Source organism: Ovis aries, chromosome 11 (assembly GCF_016772045.2).
Source record: "Ovis aries strain OAR_USU_Benz2616 breed Rambouillet chromosome 11, ARS-UI_Ramb_v3.0, whole genome shotgun sequence".
Lineage (NCBI taxonomy): Eukaryota > Metazoa > Chordata > Mammalia > Artiodactyla > Bovidae > Ovis > Ovis aries.
This window is the reverse complement of record NC_056064.1, coordinates 17,655,204-17,671,365: the sequence shown is the minus strand read 5'-3', so window position 1 is coordinate 17,671,365 and position 16,162 is coordinate 17,655,204. Positions and strand designations below refer to the sequence as shown.

Below are 16,162 nucleotides of genomic sequence, written 5' to 3'. Positions count from 1 at the left end.
TAGTATTTTTAAATTAAGTATGTGTATGGTTTTTTTTTTTTAATAATGCTATTGCACACTTAATAGACCACAGTGTAGCATAGACATAATTTTTCTATGCACTGGGAATCCAAACAGTTCATCTGACTCACTGTATTGCAATATTCACTTTATTACAGTGTTCTGGAACTGAACTCATAATACCTCTGAGGTATGCCTGTATAGTTTTTATACCTCATATGTAAAGTCTTGTAACACATTATAGAGAACAAAATTAAAAATACCTACTTGGGAATAGCTGGAATAGGTTTAGTTCCGTTGAGCCCTTTATAAAGGATTTGATTATTCTGTGATTCTGAACATTGCAATTGATAACATTCCCTTTATTATTGGTTAAATACACTGAACCCCATAAAGATTTTAGTTCATGTTGTTATATTTGCTGTAAATTGCAGAGTTAATTGGAGCATGTTGTATGCCTTTTTTAAGGCATTCTGTGTAAAGGTGCATAGGAATTTTGGTCCATCGTTACGCACCTTCTGTGACCTTCACACAGTTTTTAAAATACCTCTTTATTGCCTGAATTTTGGAAACATTTCCTTCTTTCTGCCTTATTAAGTAGCAGCCTTAATAATGTCTAGGTCCAAACTTGTTGGTTTGCTCCCACACTTGGATCAAAGAGCGCTTGTTGTCTGATTGACGTATGGGCCCAGAGCACTTTTAAGCCAGAAAGCCAGCATTCAGAACACAGGGATTCTCTGCTTAAGAACTCAAAAGCTCTAGCAAGCTTTATATGATTAATTAAGGTTATATTTTACCATTTAGTCATTATTTCTTATGTTGTAAAAAGAGATACTGCTGAACCTAAATTATTTTATTCCACATAAAATAGGGAAATGTGTGATTCTGGTATATCAATAGATTGGGGAAAAAAAAGAACCTTTTTACACACACACACACACACACACACACACACACACACATATTTTTGACCCTGTAATTTTCATTTTGGGAAGGTATGTTAAAGAAACTGTTTTAAATGTAGTGGAAAATGTTATGTGAAATAGTGTTTATCACTTTAGTTACAGGTATCTGTAAATGGAAATAGCCACCAATAAAAATACAATGCAGCCATTTAAAAGGATGTTTCTATATTCATGGAAAAGGCTTTATGTAATATGTTTAAAGGATATAAAATATATAAATTATATGCATTGTGTTTGCAGCTATGTGAGAAACACATTTGAAAAAAGCCTAAAAGAGAATACCACAACTTTTAATTATTTGCCTTAGGGGACTCTAAGTGACTTTTTCCTTCCTGCTTTCATTTTCTCATATAATGTGCTCATATTACTTTTTTAATAGCCAAAAAAACTCAAGAAAAAAATACAGTAAGACGTTATAATTTATTCTAAGATATTTTATATGAGTCATTTGGAAAGAATTGTGGAAGAATTGCTTTTTGCTTGAGTTTAGACATGAATTAGGAAGCAGCTTTTTGAAACTGTTGCTCTGCTTCTGCTTGAGACCTGAAATGACAAGCATGGCTCAGTTCTTCACATTTATGGGGTACAATTAAGATCACACTCTTGTCTGTTCAGGTGTTGTTAGGCAGGCAGTGCAAATGTGCCATCCATTATAAATGTGTTTTCCTTATAAATAGAGCCTGGTTAATGTAGCTTTTAAATGCATATGGTAAAAGCATAAAATAATTCTCGTAAGTAGCTTTCTGTCTAAAAAGTAGTTTTCCATGTCTAAAAGTATCTTAAACAACTGCTGTAACATCAGTGGAGTCATTGAAATGTACTTTATAAGTTAATGGTTCCCTTGAGATTTAAACTAGCTGTATATTGAACATGTATCTATGTTGTTTGTCATCTATAAATATGAAGCACTGTTTTGCCTATTGAAGACTATACTATAGCTTAGGGAGAAGTAATAATTACTATCTGGAAATGCAAAAGAAAGCTAAGCAATAAAGTCAGGCAAAATATATTATTTCATGAATGGTACTACTTCTCAGAATACAACAAAAGGAGAGGCTTCCCCCGTGGCTGGTTCAGTGGTTAAGGCTCCCTTGCTTCCACTGCAGGGGTTGCGGGTTCGATCCCTGGTTGGGGAACTAAGACCCCACATGCCATGCAGTGTAGGAAAAAAAGGCCACACAACTACAGCAACAGCAAGGAGAGCTAAGCTGTGTTAACAGATTCCATACTTGAAGAATATTTATAAGAAATTATTTTCGCTGATTTTAATGTCACTATAGCTAACATCCTAACCCCGTTTACACTTACTTTATAATTAAGTGTAAAAAAAAAAAAAAGTGTAAAAATATTTTCTGTTCGTGAAGACGCATGAAAATCAGAGAGAGACCAAAGCGGAAGCAGAACTCTGGCGCGCTTTGAGTCCGTGTTCTCACTTTCCGTCCTCTACGTCTCTGCTGACTCGGAGTTGTAGACTCGGAAACACTCGTCATAGGACCGTGGCAGCCAGCGCTTGGGATGTTTTACTCTCTTGTTTTTTTTTTTTTTATAGATATATGTTTGTAGTTTTTAGTAATCAGAAATTAGAAGTATCTCTCAACTTCATGACTAATAGTTGTTAGCCTCATTTTGAGTAAGTACTTCTAGTCACCGAAGTCATTGTCAAGTATTGTTTGTAGTATTAGTTCCCAGGGCTTCTCTTAGTCTTTCAGATATACCAAGAACCAGCCTCTGGGGGATACATAGAGAAGGTATACAACAGCCTTAGGTTTCCCTGCATGGTATGTGAGTGTTTTCAAAGAGTATATATAGATAGATTTTTTTTTTTCCAAAGTTTGGCAATATTCTAGCAGATACATTCATTTTAAATATAGAAATCATGAGATGCATCATATAATAGGATGGCAACTCAGTTTGTGTGTGGGATGTTTAATCAAGAGATATTACTTTCAGTCCCCTTCTTTTGTGAGCTGTGCTGTGAACTGCAAACTGTATGCATGTGTATAAAAGGTTAAGAGCCCGGGTAGCTGAGTGGGGTGCCATGCTGTTAGCAGACGACGAAGGCAGTATTACTCACCAGGTGCACGCCGTCAGCTCTGTAGAAGATTCCATCTTCATGGAGTCATCTCACGGTCCACTTTTTCTTGAAGCCAGGTAACATTTCCCACAACCAGTGGGGTTGGCTATGTTGAAGTTTTTCCTATTGGAAAAACTGGAAAAAAAAAACTAAAAAACCTAAGTATTTTCTTCCCTAACTCTTTTTTTTTCTTTTTAATGAACTATTGCCTGTTGGAAGAACTAACTTGCAAGGTAGCATGAATCTGTGTTATCACTTTGCTTTGTAAAATGATGACTATGTAAGGAGTGACTTTTTTTAAATAGGAACTGGGGAAGGATAAGGAGTTGGAGTGCTGTGTGTTGTTTCTCTGTGGTGGTAAGGCATGGAGCACTCTGCTTGTACGACAGCCTTGCTTCTTAGGGACGTACAGATTGCATTGTGTGATAACTAATCTGATTGTTCACTTTTGACTGTTACTGAGGCAAAGTAGTTTTGTACAGTTTTTGTATTCTTGGCTCTTAACTCTTTCGCTTGTGTCAGTGTCTTGGCCTTTTAATGATGTCTGACTCTTGCTTCAAATCTGTTTATTACTTCAGTTGTAAAATAACCTAGGCAGTTTCTCTAAACTCTTAATCCTGTAAGTTTTCTATATCACCTCAATTATGTTCACTTAACTAAACCTTCAGTGACACTTGAATAAAATGTTCCAACTTTTTCTTTGAAGCTTAATCTTCTCTATGGTAAGCTGTCATACTTGAGACCCTTGAGGGTGCTTAGCAGTGTTATTAACTGAGCATGCTCACAAACTCAGTTTGTGGTACAGGCTGTCCTTGTTCTTGTCATGCATAATATGGCTTCCTTTGTGTCATTTACCTTTCAGTCCATCATGTTACATCATGTCCTTTGGTTGGTACCATTGTCACTGCCTGTCTGACTAATACCAGAGTTTGGTTTGTTTGTTTCTTCTTCTTTCTTTAATCAGCAGTAACCAAATTAATGCAAACTGGTAAATCTTCCCCCTTCCTTTTTGGGATTTTTTTTTTTTTTTGGTAAATTTTTATGGGACTCAGTGTTTCTAAAGTTGATTTTAAGCGTTGCTGTTAGAAAAGTATTGTCACTTGTCACTTAACTGCTTACAAGATAGCTTTTGGTTCCTGGGGACAGGCGATTCCATGAAATTGACTCTCAAAATTGTGTGGTTTCAGCCTTAACCTCTCATTTTGGAGGACCATGCTGGTATTAAACAGTGGCAGGTTGATTTGCCCAAGTTCTCCATTTCTCTTGTGAAGGAAATTTTAACATTTTAGATGTTGTTTACTCCCAGATGTCTACAGTATGTCTTAAGCCAGTGACATTCTAAGCAGTGTACATACGGCCTTATTGACAAATGCTTTTGGTGACCATTACTGTATGCAATTAGTCTGACAAGTGTGCTAATACTTCCCTAAAAATAGACTGTCCACATAACTGTTTTTTTCATACTAATCATGTTTTAAACATTAATTATATTTTTTGACTACAGGCACGTGACACAAGCTGACCTCAAGAGCTCCACGTTTTGGCTTCGAGCAAGTTTTGGTGCTACTGTTTTTGCAGTTTTGGGCTTTGCCATGTACAAAGCATTACTGAAACAGCGATGATTAAAAAAAAAAAAGAATACTGGCCCTACCAAAAACAAATACTTTTATGTACATTCTGAATGCTTTAAATTCCGCTAGAAATATTGAGATATTTATACATTGCAGAGTTACTTTATTAATATTTGTAATTCATGCATAAGAGTATTTTAATGATTAGTTATAACTGCAGTATTGGCTAGCATATGAAAGAAACCACTTAACAGCCAAACTAAAACGGCTAACTTTCAGAGGCCAAAAGGGAATATTTTGTAAATAATGTACATATTCAGGCAAGATACGGTCTCCCAGACTGAGTTCCAGAAACGATGTTTCTGGACGTTACGACATGGTATTGTTAGTGCTCAGCTGGCTCACTCTCCTGGATTTAAGTCAGCTCTGAGATTGTATTTTACTCATCGATCACTTATTTATTTCACATTTACTCAGAATGATCTTTGGGTACTTTGAGTACACAAGGCACAATTTGCCGTTTTCTCTCTGTTTTTAAAAAACATGAATTTCTTTCGGTCCCGTCCTTTATGGTAGGCCAGCCTTGAAGTCATCGTGCAGTCTAAAAATTGTGTGGTTGAACGTGAGGCTCTCCTCTAAGGAAGGAGGAAGCTAAAGGCACTTAGCCGAGGTGTCACTCGTGTGATTATGTTGCTTCCTTTGTCAGTACGTTGAATTTTATAGCCCTTTCAATCAAAAGAGAAAACAGATTTGTATATTATCAATGTTTTTAGTTTAAATAAACGGTCACCATTACTACTACTGAATTTCCTCCCAAAGTGTAAATTGTTCTATAATGGCTGTGTCTATTATAGTATATTACCGTAGCTGCATGTGTCATGAATTGTTCTATATCTGGCTAGGATAACCTAGAAGCAGCACTTTTTTAAATGGTAAAATAAATCTGATGAATATAAACTCTCATGATAAACCTATTTTTTCCATCATTGACCTTTTCAAGTATTTAAATAAATAACTGCTGTGTACTGTGCTCTTGAGTTTTTTGTCTCATGAAAGTAAGTATTTCTGGGAATTTCCCCGGTGGTCCAGTGGTTCAGACTCAGCCCTTTCATTGCTGTGGCCCGGGGTTCAATTCCTGGTCAGGGAAATAAGATCCCGCAAGCTACACAGTGTGGCCAAAACAGGGGTGGGGGGGTAGTGATTATTTCTGTACAGATGAAATGAAATTCCTCTGGTTTCTGTCTCTTATCTTACAAATTATTTTTTATACAGAAAGATAATACTTATTAGGAAAGAAGACTTATTAGGAGGAAATCTATTTTAAAGTTGTGGGGAAATCTATTAGGAAAGGGCAGTTGTTTTTCCCTACACATACGTAACTGATATAGTTTTACTACTATGATTTACATGTTTATTTTCTCCTTTAACATGGATTTTTTTCCCCCTTTGCCATTCTGAGGAGTGTTTTCTCCGAAGATCACATTCCTTGAGCAGCTAGTAACAATATAATTTACTAGCTATGAGCTTGTAAAATACTGTGTGCCATGCTCATCTGCACACTTCCCCATCTCCCTCCCTCACATTTTCATTCTGAATCTGAGGAAAAGGAGAATTGAGCGAAGAAAAGTCTGGTGACACCTCATTTTCATTATTTCCTGGGAATTCCTCATTTACCAAATAAATTTCAGTTATACAGCTTCCAGTTCAGTTAATTCTTTCCTCCCAAGTTCTTCCTTGTTCCAACTAAAATGTTATTTTACGTGAATACGCTTTATAGATTGTTGTGTTTGTGAGAAACAGAGGAGAGAAGGTAGTTTGCCAAAAAGGTGAAAAGCATTGTGTTTACATGTTGCGATTTTTCTCTCTCAATCTTTTCGTTTGAAGTGTCTGATTGTCAAGAAGGCAGACTGGCAGCTGCCCTGTTTCTTTCCCTGCTCTTGACAGCAGCCTCCCTCTCCTCTCAGTCCAGGCGGGAATGGGTTTGCAGAGGAAACACTGCCTTCACCTCTTTAACTTCCAAGCTCATGCAGGTCTTTTTCCTTCTTTCATATCCATGTTAGGGACTAGTTAATGTAGGAAAATGTGTGAATGAATACAGCAAAAGGCTTCTTCTGGCTTTTACAGTATACTCAGATGATCGCTATAGGAATTTGAGGGTTGAAAGGAAACCTTCCACTTTGTGCCAATGGCATTCTCTTTTAAAAGAACAGTACTGAAACTGTTTGCTACAGCGTTTTAATGAATTTTTGAGGCGGTCCTGTGAAAGAGCGTCACTTTGTAGGTTTGTAGTCCCTTGTCGTGATGTAGTCACTTAGCCTTAATGAGCACATCCCATGCTGTTGCTTCTTGCCATCCATCTGATCCTTCTCTTTCACATTTGACCAAAACAATGGGCCATGTCCCACACTGCTGGAGCTCCCAGTGCTGGTGGGAGTGGGCCCTGACGTCTGGAGTTTGGGGAGCATGTCACCATTTCTGAAGTGGTCTGTGAAAGAAGAGATAGGAATGCTGTAGGCATCTGTGCAGATCAGCCCATCACCTGTAGGGGAAGGCAACACAGAGGAGGCGTCCTGCTGAGCCGGTCCTGAATGAGCAGAGGAGGCAACTGGATAGTGACTAGCAGAGGGGAAACAGAGGTAAGTGCTGAAACGATACAGCGTGGAAACCTTTCCTAAACAGACCCTCAGAATGCAACTGGTGTTAGCTTTGATGCCTCTTCTGTCTGAACTGTACTAGTAAATGTCCATGTAAAAGTGTCTTTCTTTTCTTTTCTTTTGCATGCCTGCATGCTAAGTCACTTCTGTCATGTTCGACTCTGCGACCCCGTGGACTGTAGCTCACCAGGCTCTTCTGTCCATGGGGTTCTCTAGGCAAGAACCCTAGAGTGGGTTGCCATGCCCTTCTCCAGGGTATCTTCCCGACCCAAGGATCAAACCCGTGTCTCTTTCGTCTCCTGCATTGGCAGATGGGTGGGCTCTTTACCACTAGTGCTACTTGGGAAGCTCTTATTTTGTTTTATTGGAGTATAATTGCTTTACAGTTTGTCTTTGTTTCTGCTGTAAAATGGAGTGAATCAGCTATGTCTATACATATATCCCCCCTCCCTCTTGGACCTCCCTCCCATCCCTACCCCATCCCACCTATCCAGGTCACCAAACTGAGCTTCCTGTGAAAAGTGTCTTGAAAATATATGCACACATCTTAAAAATGGGTACGTGACCTGATTTTCATTAGCACATTTATCTATTTGGCATCATCCTCACATTTTTGAGTCCATGTGTTCTTAGGAAGCTGACTCTGGACTACATGCTTTTTAAGAAACACCCTATGGCAAGACTCTAAATTTATTTAATGTTTCTATTAATAATATGAGAATGCACCATGCTGGTAGTCTGAACCAAAAACCTCGATCCCCAGTTTCACAGTCCCAATAACCCATTTGTTAAAACCTCTAATCTTGCAAGTAATTCTTGTTTTTTAGACCCTATTTATCAAAAGGCTCCGTCAGTGAGAGTGAATGTCTGTTAACCTGTTTGGCTGTCAGCTCTGTGGAAGTCTCTGATCTGTGAGTATCACAGCTAATGTGTTTCAGATCTCTCTAGTGCACCCCACACTCAAAAACTGTGTTCACTTGCCTCCCGTGGCATGCTCACACTCGCCACACCCTTTGTTCTGGTTATTTTTGTTTCAGAAGGTAGGGACACCTTATTGGAAAGTGAGATTTTGATTCAATTGGAAACATTTCCTAAGTTCATGGTGCCATTCTGGTTCCCGGCTGTATTTTCCAGTGATAGTGTTTGCTCTGTAGATTTTCTCTTCTCCTTTAGCATAGAGGGCTTGAGAAAGTGAGATAGTGAAACTGAGAGATTGAAAGCTGCCTCTTGGGTACACGAATACAAGGAGGCACTGCTAGTATTATCTTCATATGTTGAAAAGTCCAAGTTCCATGAAAACACTTTTCTTCATTCATTATTTCCTACTCATTCTTCACATATAGGTCTTTTATAATCAAATGACCCTTGGAAGTGTTTATTATCCGAATGATATTGGTATATAGGATGTGGTGTAACTTAGGGGTCACAAACTTTAAAAGGTCAGAGAATAAATATTTGAGACTTTTGCGGCTGCTCAACTATGTCATAGCAAAAAAGCACCCGTAGAAAATTGTGTAAACAAGCATGACTGTGTTCCAATAAAACTTTATTTATAGGCCCTGAAATTTGAATTTTTCATAATTTTCATTTGTCAGAAAGTATTCTTAGTTTGATTATTGTAACCACTTAAAAATGTAGAAAATGTTCTTAGCTCACAGGCTGTAGAAAAACATGCCGTGGGCCAGATTTGACCAACTCCTTGGTGTAATTGATGGAGATACTAGTAGTAAACACACAGCAGGTTAAAAAAAATTATCTGATTGTTTTGGAATTCAGAAAGGTGCAGTACTAGGAAGAACTTAAAATGACTTCTGTCATGTTTTAAGTGTTTGATTGGCTCCCTTCTTACTGAAGATACTGGTCATTAGGACCTGGTGCCCTGGATGAGCTGGCACCAGCCTCCGAGGGCAGCATTCTGCTCGTAAGGGGAGGGTCCACCTCCTCTGAGTACACCTGGAGCTGTTCTCTTGGTACTTTATCAGTGTGTGCTTTCCCTTTGTCCAGTTACCTTATGACCTATGTAAAAGGGGAAAGAGTTCCACAAGAATGTTTAGCTTGACCTCTAGTTATCTGCGACTATCCCTTCTATGCATGACCGTGTCATAATGCCTCTTACTTCTTTAGATTGTGAAGTCAGAATTTCAGAGCTTAAGTAGAGCACAAAGATCATCTGTCCAACTCTATGCTAGGATTACATAAACTAAGCGCAAAGCCACACTGTTAGTGTAAGCCTGGGCAGGGCTGGAACCCAGATGTCCTGACTTCCCAGTTCAGCCCTCCTTCCACTGGAGGAACCCGCCTTAACACTTGCCCTGACTTTATATGTTTAGCAAATATGTATGTTCAGTTTAAAAAGACAGGCCAACAACAAAAAAAAAGAGATAGAGAAAGCAAAAAAAAAAACAATAAAGAGTTTGACATTTCTATCACCAAGAAGGGTTAAAGTTGGCAAAGCAAATTTTCTGGACGCTTTTCAGTTCCTCGGAGGCATTTTGCCTTCCCTTCTGGTGGCTGTCACCAGGTAATTGATGATGTCTATTTAGAGGAGTGCAGGCTTGGCGGTTAGGTTTATTTCAGGTGTAGATAATTGAGGGAAGGTAAGGATGTAACTACTCTTCTAAAAGCAGTCTTTATGGTTTTTGTTTAATTGTTCTAAAACTGTTAATGTTGAAAACAATTACTGTTTTGCTTTTTATTTATTAACAGAAAAGTACCTTGGAACAGGGGCTTTAATTGAAGGGAAAACAGTTTTGTCATGAAATGTTTTTATCTCTGCTTCTCCAGTCTGCCTCTGGGATTTCTGTAATTCCAGTGTCTTTTATCCCAACTTGTTCTGTATACCGTCTAGAAGAGCATCAGGGACTGTGTATGTCTTCATTTCCTGGTGGTGGTGGTGTTTATAGTCGCAAAGTCGTGTCTGACTCTTTGCAACCCCATGGACCATAGCCTGCCAGGCTCTCTGTCCATGGGATTTCCCAGTCTAGAATACTGGAGTGGGTTGCCATTTCCTATGCCAGGGGCTCTTCCCAACCTAGGAATGGAACCCACGTTTCTTGTGCCTCCTGTATCGGAAGGCAGATTCTTTACCACTGCTCCTGCCTAGCCTTAAAGTACCCAGGGGGATACATGCCAATCTGCTTGTGTCTAATTTAATTTTCTTGATTTATTCAACCTTTTCTTGAGAAACCGCTTTACTCAGTCACAGCAGCCCTTGTGGATACACTTGACTAGCAGCCCTGGAGACTAATCTCTTAGTGCTACTGACAGTTCACTAGGCTGCTGGCAGAGGAATAGAAAAGCATGGACTGAAGAGCTAAGAGTTGGAATGCCAGCTCTGCCTCATTCTGCGTGTAAATCCCTTGACTTTTCTGCTTCTCTCTCCTGTCTCTCTAAAATGAAGATTAGGGTCATTGTGTACATTCACTGAGCTCCGTCCCTGGTGGTATTTCACCTTCTTCCTTCCCCCGGAAAATAGATCTTTGTCCCCACAGCAGACAGCACCTGGGGGAAGCCTCTGCCCCACCCCCCGCACTTGAGCAGGGCTGAGCCCTTGCATCTGGGTGAGCTGCTGAGGCCTGGGTGGCAGCCAGATTTTTTTGCTACATGTATCTGACAAATGTCTTGATTAAGTTGTCTGGGGTATTGGGGCCAGGAATGCGTCGCTCACCCCTATTGTCTTGGCAGGTGGTGCAAATAACTGATTTTCCTATCTGGCTGACTGCTTTCTTAGTCTCTTGCTGTTCAACCTGTGTTCACCCTTTTAAAAGTGTTAGCACACCCCAAGGTTCTGTCCTGAGTTTCCTCATCCTTTCTATCTCTGCTGTCTCTTGGTGATCTCATCAAGAACCCTGATTTTATTTTTTTTTTAACTTTTTATTTCGAAATAATTTGAAACCTTTAAAGTTGCAAAAATGATAATAGGGTTTGCCTATTCTGAGCATTTCATATAAATAGAGTCTACAATATGTGGTCTTTTTGTGCCTGGCTTTCTTTTTTTTTTTTTTTTTGGCTGTGCTGGGTCTTCATTGCTTTTTTTTAAATCAGGCTTTTCTCTAGCTGTGGCAAGTGGGGCCTACTCTTTGTTGCGGTGTTGGGGCTTCTCCTGCAGACCACAGGCACAGGCTAACAGCACGTGGGCTTCAGTAGCTGTAGCACAGAGGCTCAGTAGCTGTGGCTCGAGGGCTCGAGAGTGTGGGCTCAGCATTTGTGGCGCCCGGTCTTCGTCGCTCCTCACGGTGTATGAGATCTTCCTGGACGAGCGATTGAACCCGGGTCCCCTGCATGGGCAGGCAGATTCTTATCCATTGCGCCCTCGGGGAAGTCCAGCTTCTTTCTCTTTAGCATGCTCGCAAGGCTCGTCCACATTGCAGCATGTATCGGTGCTGCGTTTTCTCTGGAGAGGAAGCGGAATCATACTTCATTGTATGGCTATGCAGTATGCCTCAGCAACATTGCAAGCTTGGTATCAAACCCCCAAATAAAGCAAATGTTGCAGTAAAATGAGTCACTTGAACTTTTTGTTTTCCCAGTGCATGTAGAAGGTTCTGTTTACACTATATTGTAGTTTATTAAATGTGCAATAGCTTTATGTCTTAAAAGAACCATGTGCATACCTTAATTTAAAAATAACTTTATTACTGAAAAAATGCTCACCACCCTCTGAGCCTTCTTGCCTCAGTGCTGAAGGCGGCAGACTGAGCAGGGTGGTGGTTGGCTGAAGGTTGCGGTGGCTGTGGCAATTTCTTAACAAGATAACAGTGGAGTTTGCCACATCAATTGACTCTTCCTTTCACAAGTGATTTCTTGATAACACGGGATACTGTTTAACAGCACTTTACCCACTGGAGGACTTCTTTCAAAATTGGAGTCAATTCTCTTAAACCCTGTCACTACTTTATCAACCAAGTTTATGTAATATTCTAAATCCTTTGTCGTCACATCAACAATCTTTGTCGCGTCGTCTCAAGAAACCACTTTGTTTGCTCATCTCTGAGAGGCACTTTCTCACCCGTGAAAGTTAAATCCTGGGATTGCAGCAATTCAGGCTCCACTTCTAATTCTAATTCTCTTGCTGTTTCCACCACATCTGCAGTTACTTTCTCCACTGAAGTCTTGAACCTTCAAAGTCACCCGTGAGTTGGGATAAACTTCTTTTGAATTTCTTTTAATGTTGATATTTTGACCCTTCCCCATTTATCATGAATGTTCTTAGAATGTTGAATTCTTTCCAGAAAATTTTCAATTTATTTGCCCAGATCCATCAGATGAATCACTCTCAATGGCAGCTATCGCCTTACAAAATGGATTTCTTAAGTATTAAGCCTTGAAAGCTGAAATTACTCTTTGATCCCTGGGCTGCAGAGTGGATGTTGCATTAGCAGGCATGAAAACATGAGTCTCATTCTGAGTCACCAGCTGCATTAGGCCCTAGTAAGAGTTAGCTTGCCCTTTTGATGCTTTGAAGCCAGGCATTGACTACTCTCTACTAGGAAAGTCCTAGCATCTTCCAAAATACTGTTTAGCCGACATTAAACACCTGTTGTTCAGTGTAGCCACCTTCATTAAGTATCTGAGCTAGATCTTCTGCCCAGCTCCTACCTCAGCACTTGCTGCTTCATCTTTCACCTTTATGTTATAGAGATGACTTCTTTCCTCAAGCCTCATGAGCCAACCTCTGCTGGCTTCAAATTTTTTTTCGTAGCTTCCTCTCCTCTCTTCGGAGAAGGCAATGACACCCCACTCCAGTACTCTTGCCTGGAAGATCCCATGGATGGAGGAGCCTGGTAGGCTGCAGTCCATGGGATCGCGAAGAGTCAGACACGACTGAGCGACTTCACTTTCACTTTTCACTTTCATGCATTGGAGAAGGAAATGGCAAGCCACTCCAGTGTTCTTGCCTGGAGAATCCCAGGGACGGGGGAGCCTTGTGGGCTGCCTTCTATGGGGTTGCACAGAGTTGGACACGACTGAAGCAACTTAGCACAGCAGCAGCAGCACCTCTCTTAGCCTTCATAGAATTGAAGAGAGTAAAGGCCTTGCTGTGGATTGGGCTTTGGCTTAAGGAAATGTTTGGCTGGTTTGATCTTCTACCCAGACCACTTAAACTTCCCCCACAAGAGCAATAAGACTGTTTTGCTTTCTTACCACTCATGTGTTCACCGGAGTAGCACTTTTCATTTCCTTCAAGAACTTCTCTGTGCTCACAGCTTGGCTAACTGGCGAGAAAGGCCTAGCTTTCAACCTCTCTTGGCTTTTGACATGCCTTCCCTGTTACGTTTAATCATGTCTAGCTTTTGATTTAAAGTGAGAGACGTGCAACTCTTCCTTTCACTTGAACACTTAGAGGTCAAGGTAGGGTTATTAATTGGCCTTATTTCACTATAGTTGTGTCTTGGGGAGCAGCGAGGCCTGAAGAGGGAGAGACAGGAATAGCTGCTCAGTGGAACAGGTGGAACACACTCAACATTTTTCAATTATGTTTGCTCTCTTACAGGGGTGTGGTTCATTGTGCTCTAAAACAGTTTAAATAGTAACATCAAAGATCACTGATCACAGATCACTATAACAATATGATAATAATGAAGTTTGAAATACTGCAAAAATTGCCAAAATGTGACATGCAAACATGTAGTAAAGCAAATGGTTTTGGGAAAACTGGCACCAACAGAGTTTCTCAACACAGGGTTGTCACAAACCTTCAATTTGTTAAAAAAAAAAAAAACGTAAAAACCACAGTGGTCTGTGAAATGCAATAACACAAGATATGCAGGTACCACATTTTGTTTATTCATCGGTTGATGGTCATTCTTGTTGTTTCTAGTTTTTGACTAGTATGAATGACGCTTCTATGAAGATTTGCATACAAGTTTTTGTGTGGACATACGTTTTGACTTCTCTTGGGTGTATACCTGAGAGTGGAATTGCTGGACCATTTGGTAACTCTGTCTTTGAGGAACTGCCAAACTGTTTTCCAAAGTGGCTACACCAGTTCACATCTACCAGCAGCGTATGAGGGTTCTCGTTTCTCCACATCCTTGCTGAGACGCTTGTTATTCTCTATTTTTTGTTGTTGTTGTAACCGTTCTAGTGAGTGTAAAGTGGTACCTTCATTGTGATTTTGACTGTTACCGATTTTGCCCAGAACGGTTACTACGGTGATATTTGCCAAATTTTTCACTTCTCTCATTTCTTCTACATTTACTGATGGGAATTGTCATGTAAGGGGAAACAGTGCCTTTCCCGCCATACATTTATTCAGTGACGTGTGGGCTAGTGTGTATTTACTTTGTTCTTTGGATCGTAATCCACTGCTGTCATGTACTTTGTCGCTCAGCGCTGCTTGCTGTTCTCGTCTCAGGTTTGGCCAACGGCAGTGCCTCCATCTTGGCTCATGTGCCGTTTCAGCATGTGCCCATTATTTTCTGAGCCCTCCTGACTTTCTGGCTTCACAAGAGAGGTTCCAGGCAGCTTTTGTACTTAGGGACTTCCCAGGCATCTTCCTGTACTCTCCCTGTCCTAGTCCTGACACAACTATTTCTGTAGGAAACACTGGTCCTTTTATTATTTTATTAGAAACCAAGATCCTGGGAAGTAGGTATGGCTTATTGCTACTAGCAGCACCGTGGCTTTAAATCCAGTCCTCTGGTAACTCCCAAGTCAGTTTTACCAGCCTTGACCTCATTCCAGAAATCCACACTTCTATTCTGTTTCATGCCTATTATTTCCTCTTGGATTTCTCCTTAAATAGAGCCCTAGATATCCAACACTAACCACCCCCTTCCCAGTTTCCCCGTTTTACCAGAGTGTACTGCCATCTACACTGTTTCTCAGGGCAAGGCTCTGGAAGTTATCTTCTGCTCGCCCCACCTCTGCAATCCATCAGCAAGTCCCATGCTCTGCTTCCAAACTCTGTAACTGTCCACTTATCTCCAGTTCCACCACGACCACCTAAGTCTGGGCCTCTGTGACTTCCCGCTTGGACTAAATGCAAGTTAAATGTTGGTTTCCCACTCCCATTCTTTCCCTTTTAAATTCTGTTCTCTCATGTTGCCGTGACTATCTTTCAGGGTCTCCTCATCACACTTCAGTAAAACCTAGACTCCTTGCCCTTATAAAGTCTACCTGAGGTGCTCCTGGCCTGCTTCCTGGCCTTACCTTGTGTTTCTCGACCTACTGTGTGCCTGCGTCAGAGCCTGGGCACTGACTCTTCTCTGCCTGGAATGCTCTTCTCTCTGATTTTTGCCAAGCTGCCTCATTCTTGTCATTCACATCTCAGGTGAAACCTCCCCAGAGAGGAACCTTTCCAGAACATCTAATCTTAAAAAAAAAAAAAAAAAATCACAGAAACATCACCCCAAATTCTTAGCATCTCACCATCTGTGTTTCATCCTTTTTTTCCCCTCGTGTGTATTCCTTCATTTGTTGAGTATCTTCCCGTGCTTGCATATAAACTTTTTGAGTGTAGGGCCATGTCTGTCTTTTTAAAAATTGAGATATAACTGACGTTATATCAGTTTCAGGTGCACAACGTGATTCGATACCTGTATATATTGTGAAATGATCATTACAATAAGTCTCGTTAACATCCATCTTATAGACAGTGACAAATTTTTTTTCTTGTAATGAGGACTTTTAAGATCTGTTTACTTAGCAGCTTTCAATTATGCAACACAGTATTACTAACTATAGTCACTACGCTGGACCTTACATCCCTATGACTTATTTATTTTATAACTAGATGTTTATACCTTTTGGCCCCCTTCACTCATTTCACCTACCCTCAACCCCCAATCCCACACCTCTGGCAGCTACCAATCTGTTTTCTGTCTGTGAGCTTGGGGGTGGTGGATTTTTAGATTCCATGTGTAAGTAAAATTGTATGATATTTGTCTTTCTCTT

General features: G+C 40.3%; 1 protein-coding gene across 11 annotated transcripts in view; it reads left to right on the top strand.

The window, feature by feature from the left end:
* The window catches only part of RHOT1 (ras homolog family member T1), a 61,102-nt gene extending 55,462 nt beyond the window's left edge, over positions 1-5,640 (top strand). For 5 of the 11 annotated variants that reach the window (XM_027975276.2, XM_027975275.2, XM_027975281.3 and 2 more), the window contains 2 exons: positions 2,973-3,116; positions 4,544-5,640. In XM_027975276.2, coding sequence (XP_027831077.1) covers positions 2,973-3,116; positions 4,544-4,661 — 262 coding nt within the window. In that variant the 3' untranslated portion in view covers positions 4,662-5,640. Of the gene's footprint in view, positions 1-2,972 lie in introns of all 11 variants that reach the window. The other 6 variants (XM_027975280.2, XM_027975278.2, XM_027975279.2 and 3 more) reach the window with 3 other exon arrangements.
* The last annotated feature ends 10,522 nt before the right edge of the window (positions 5,641-16,162 follow it).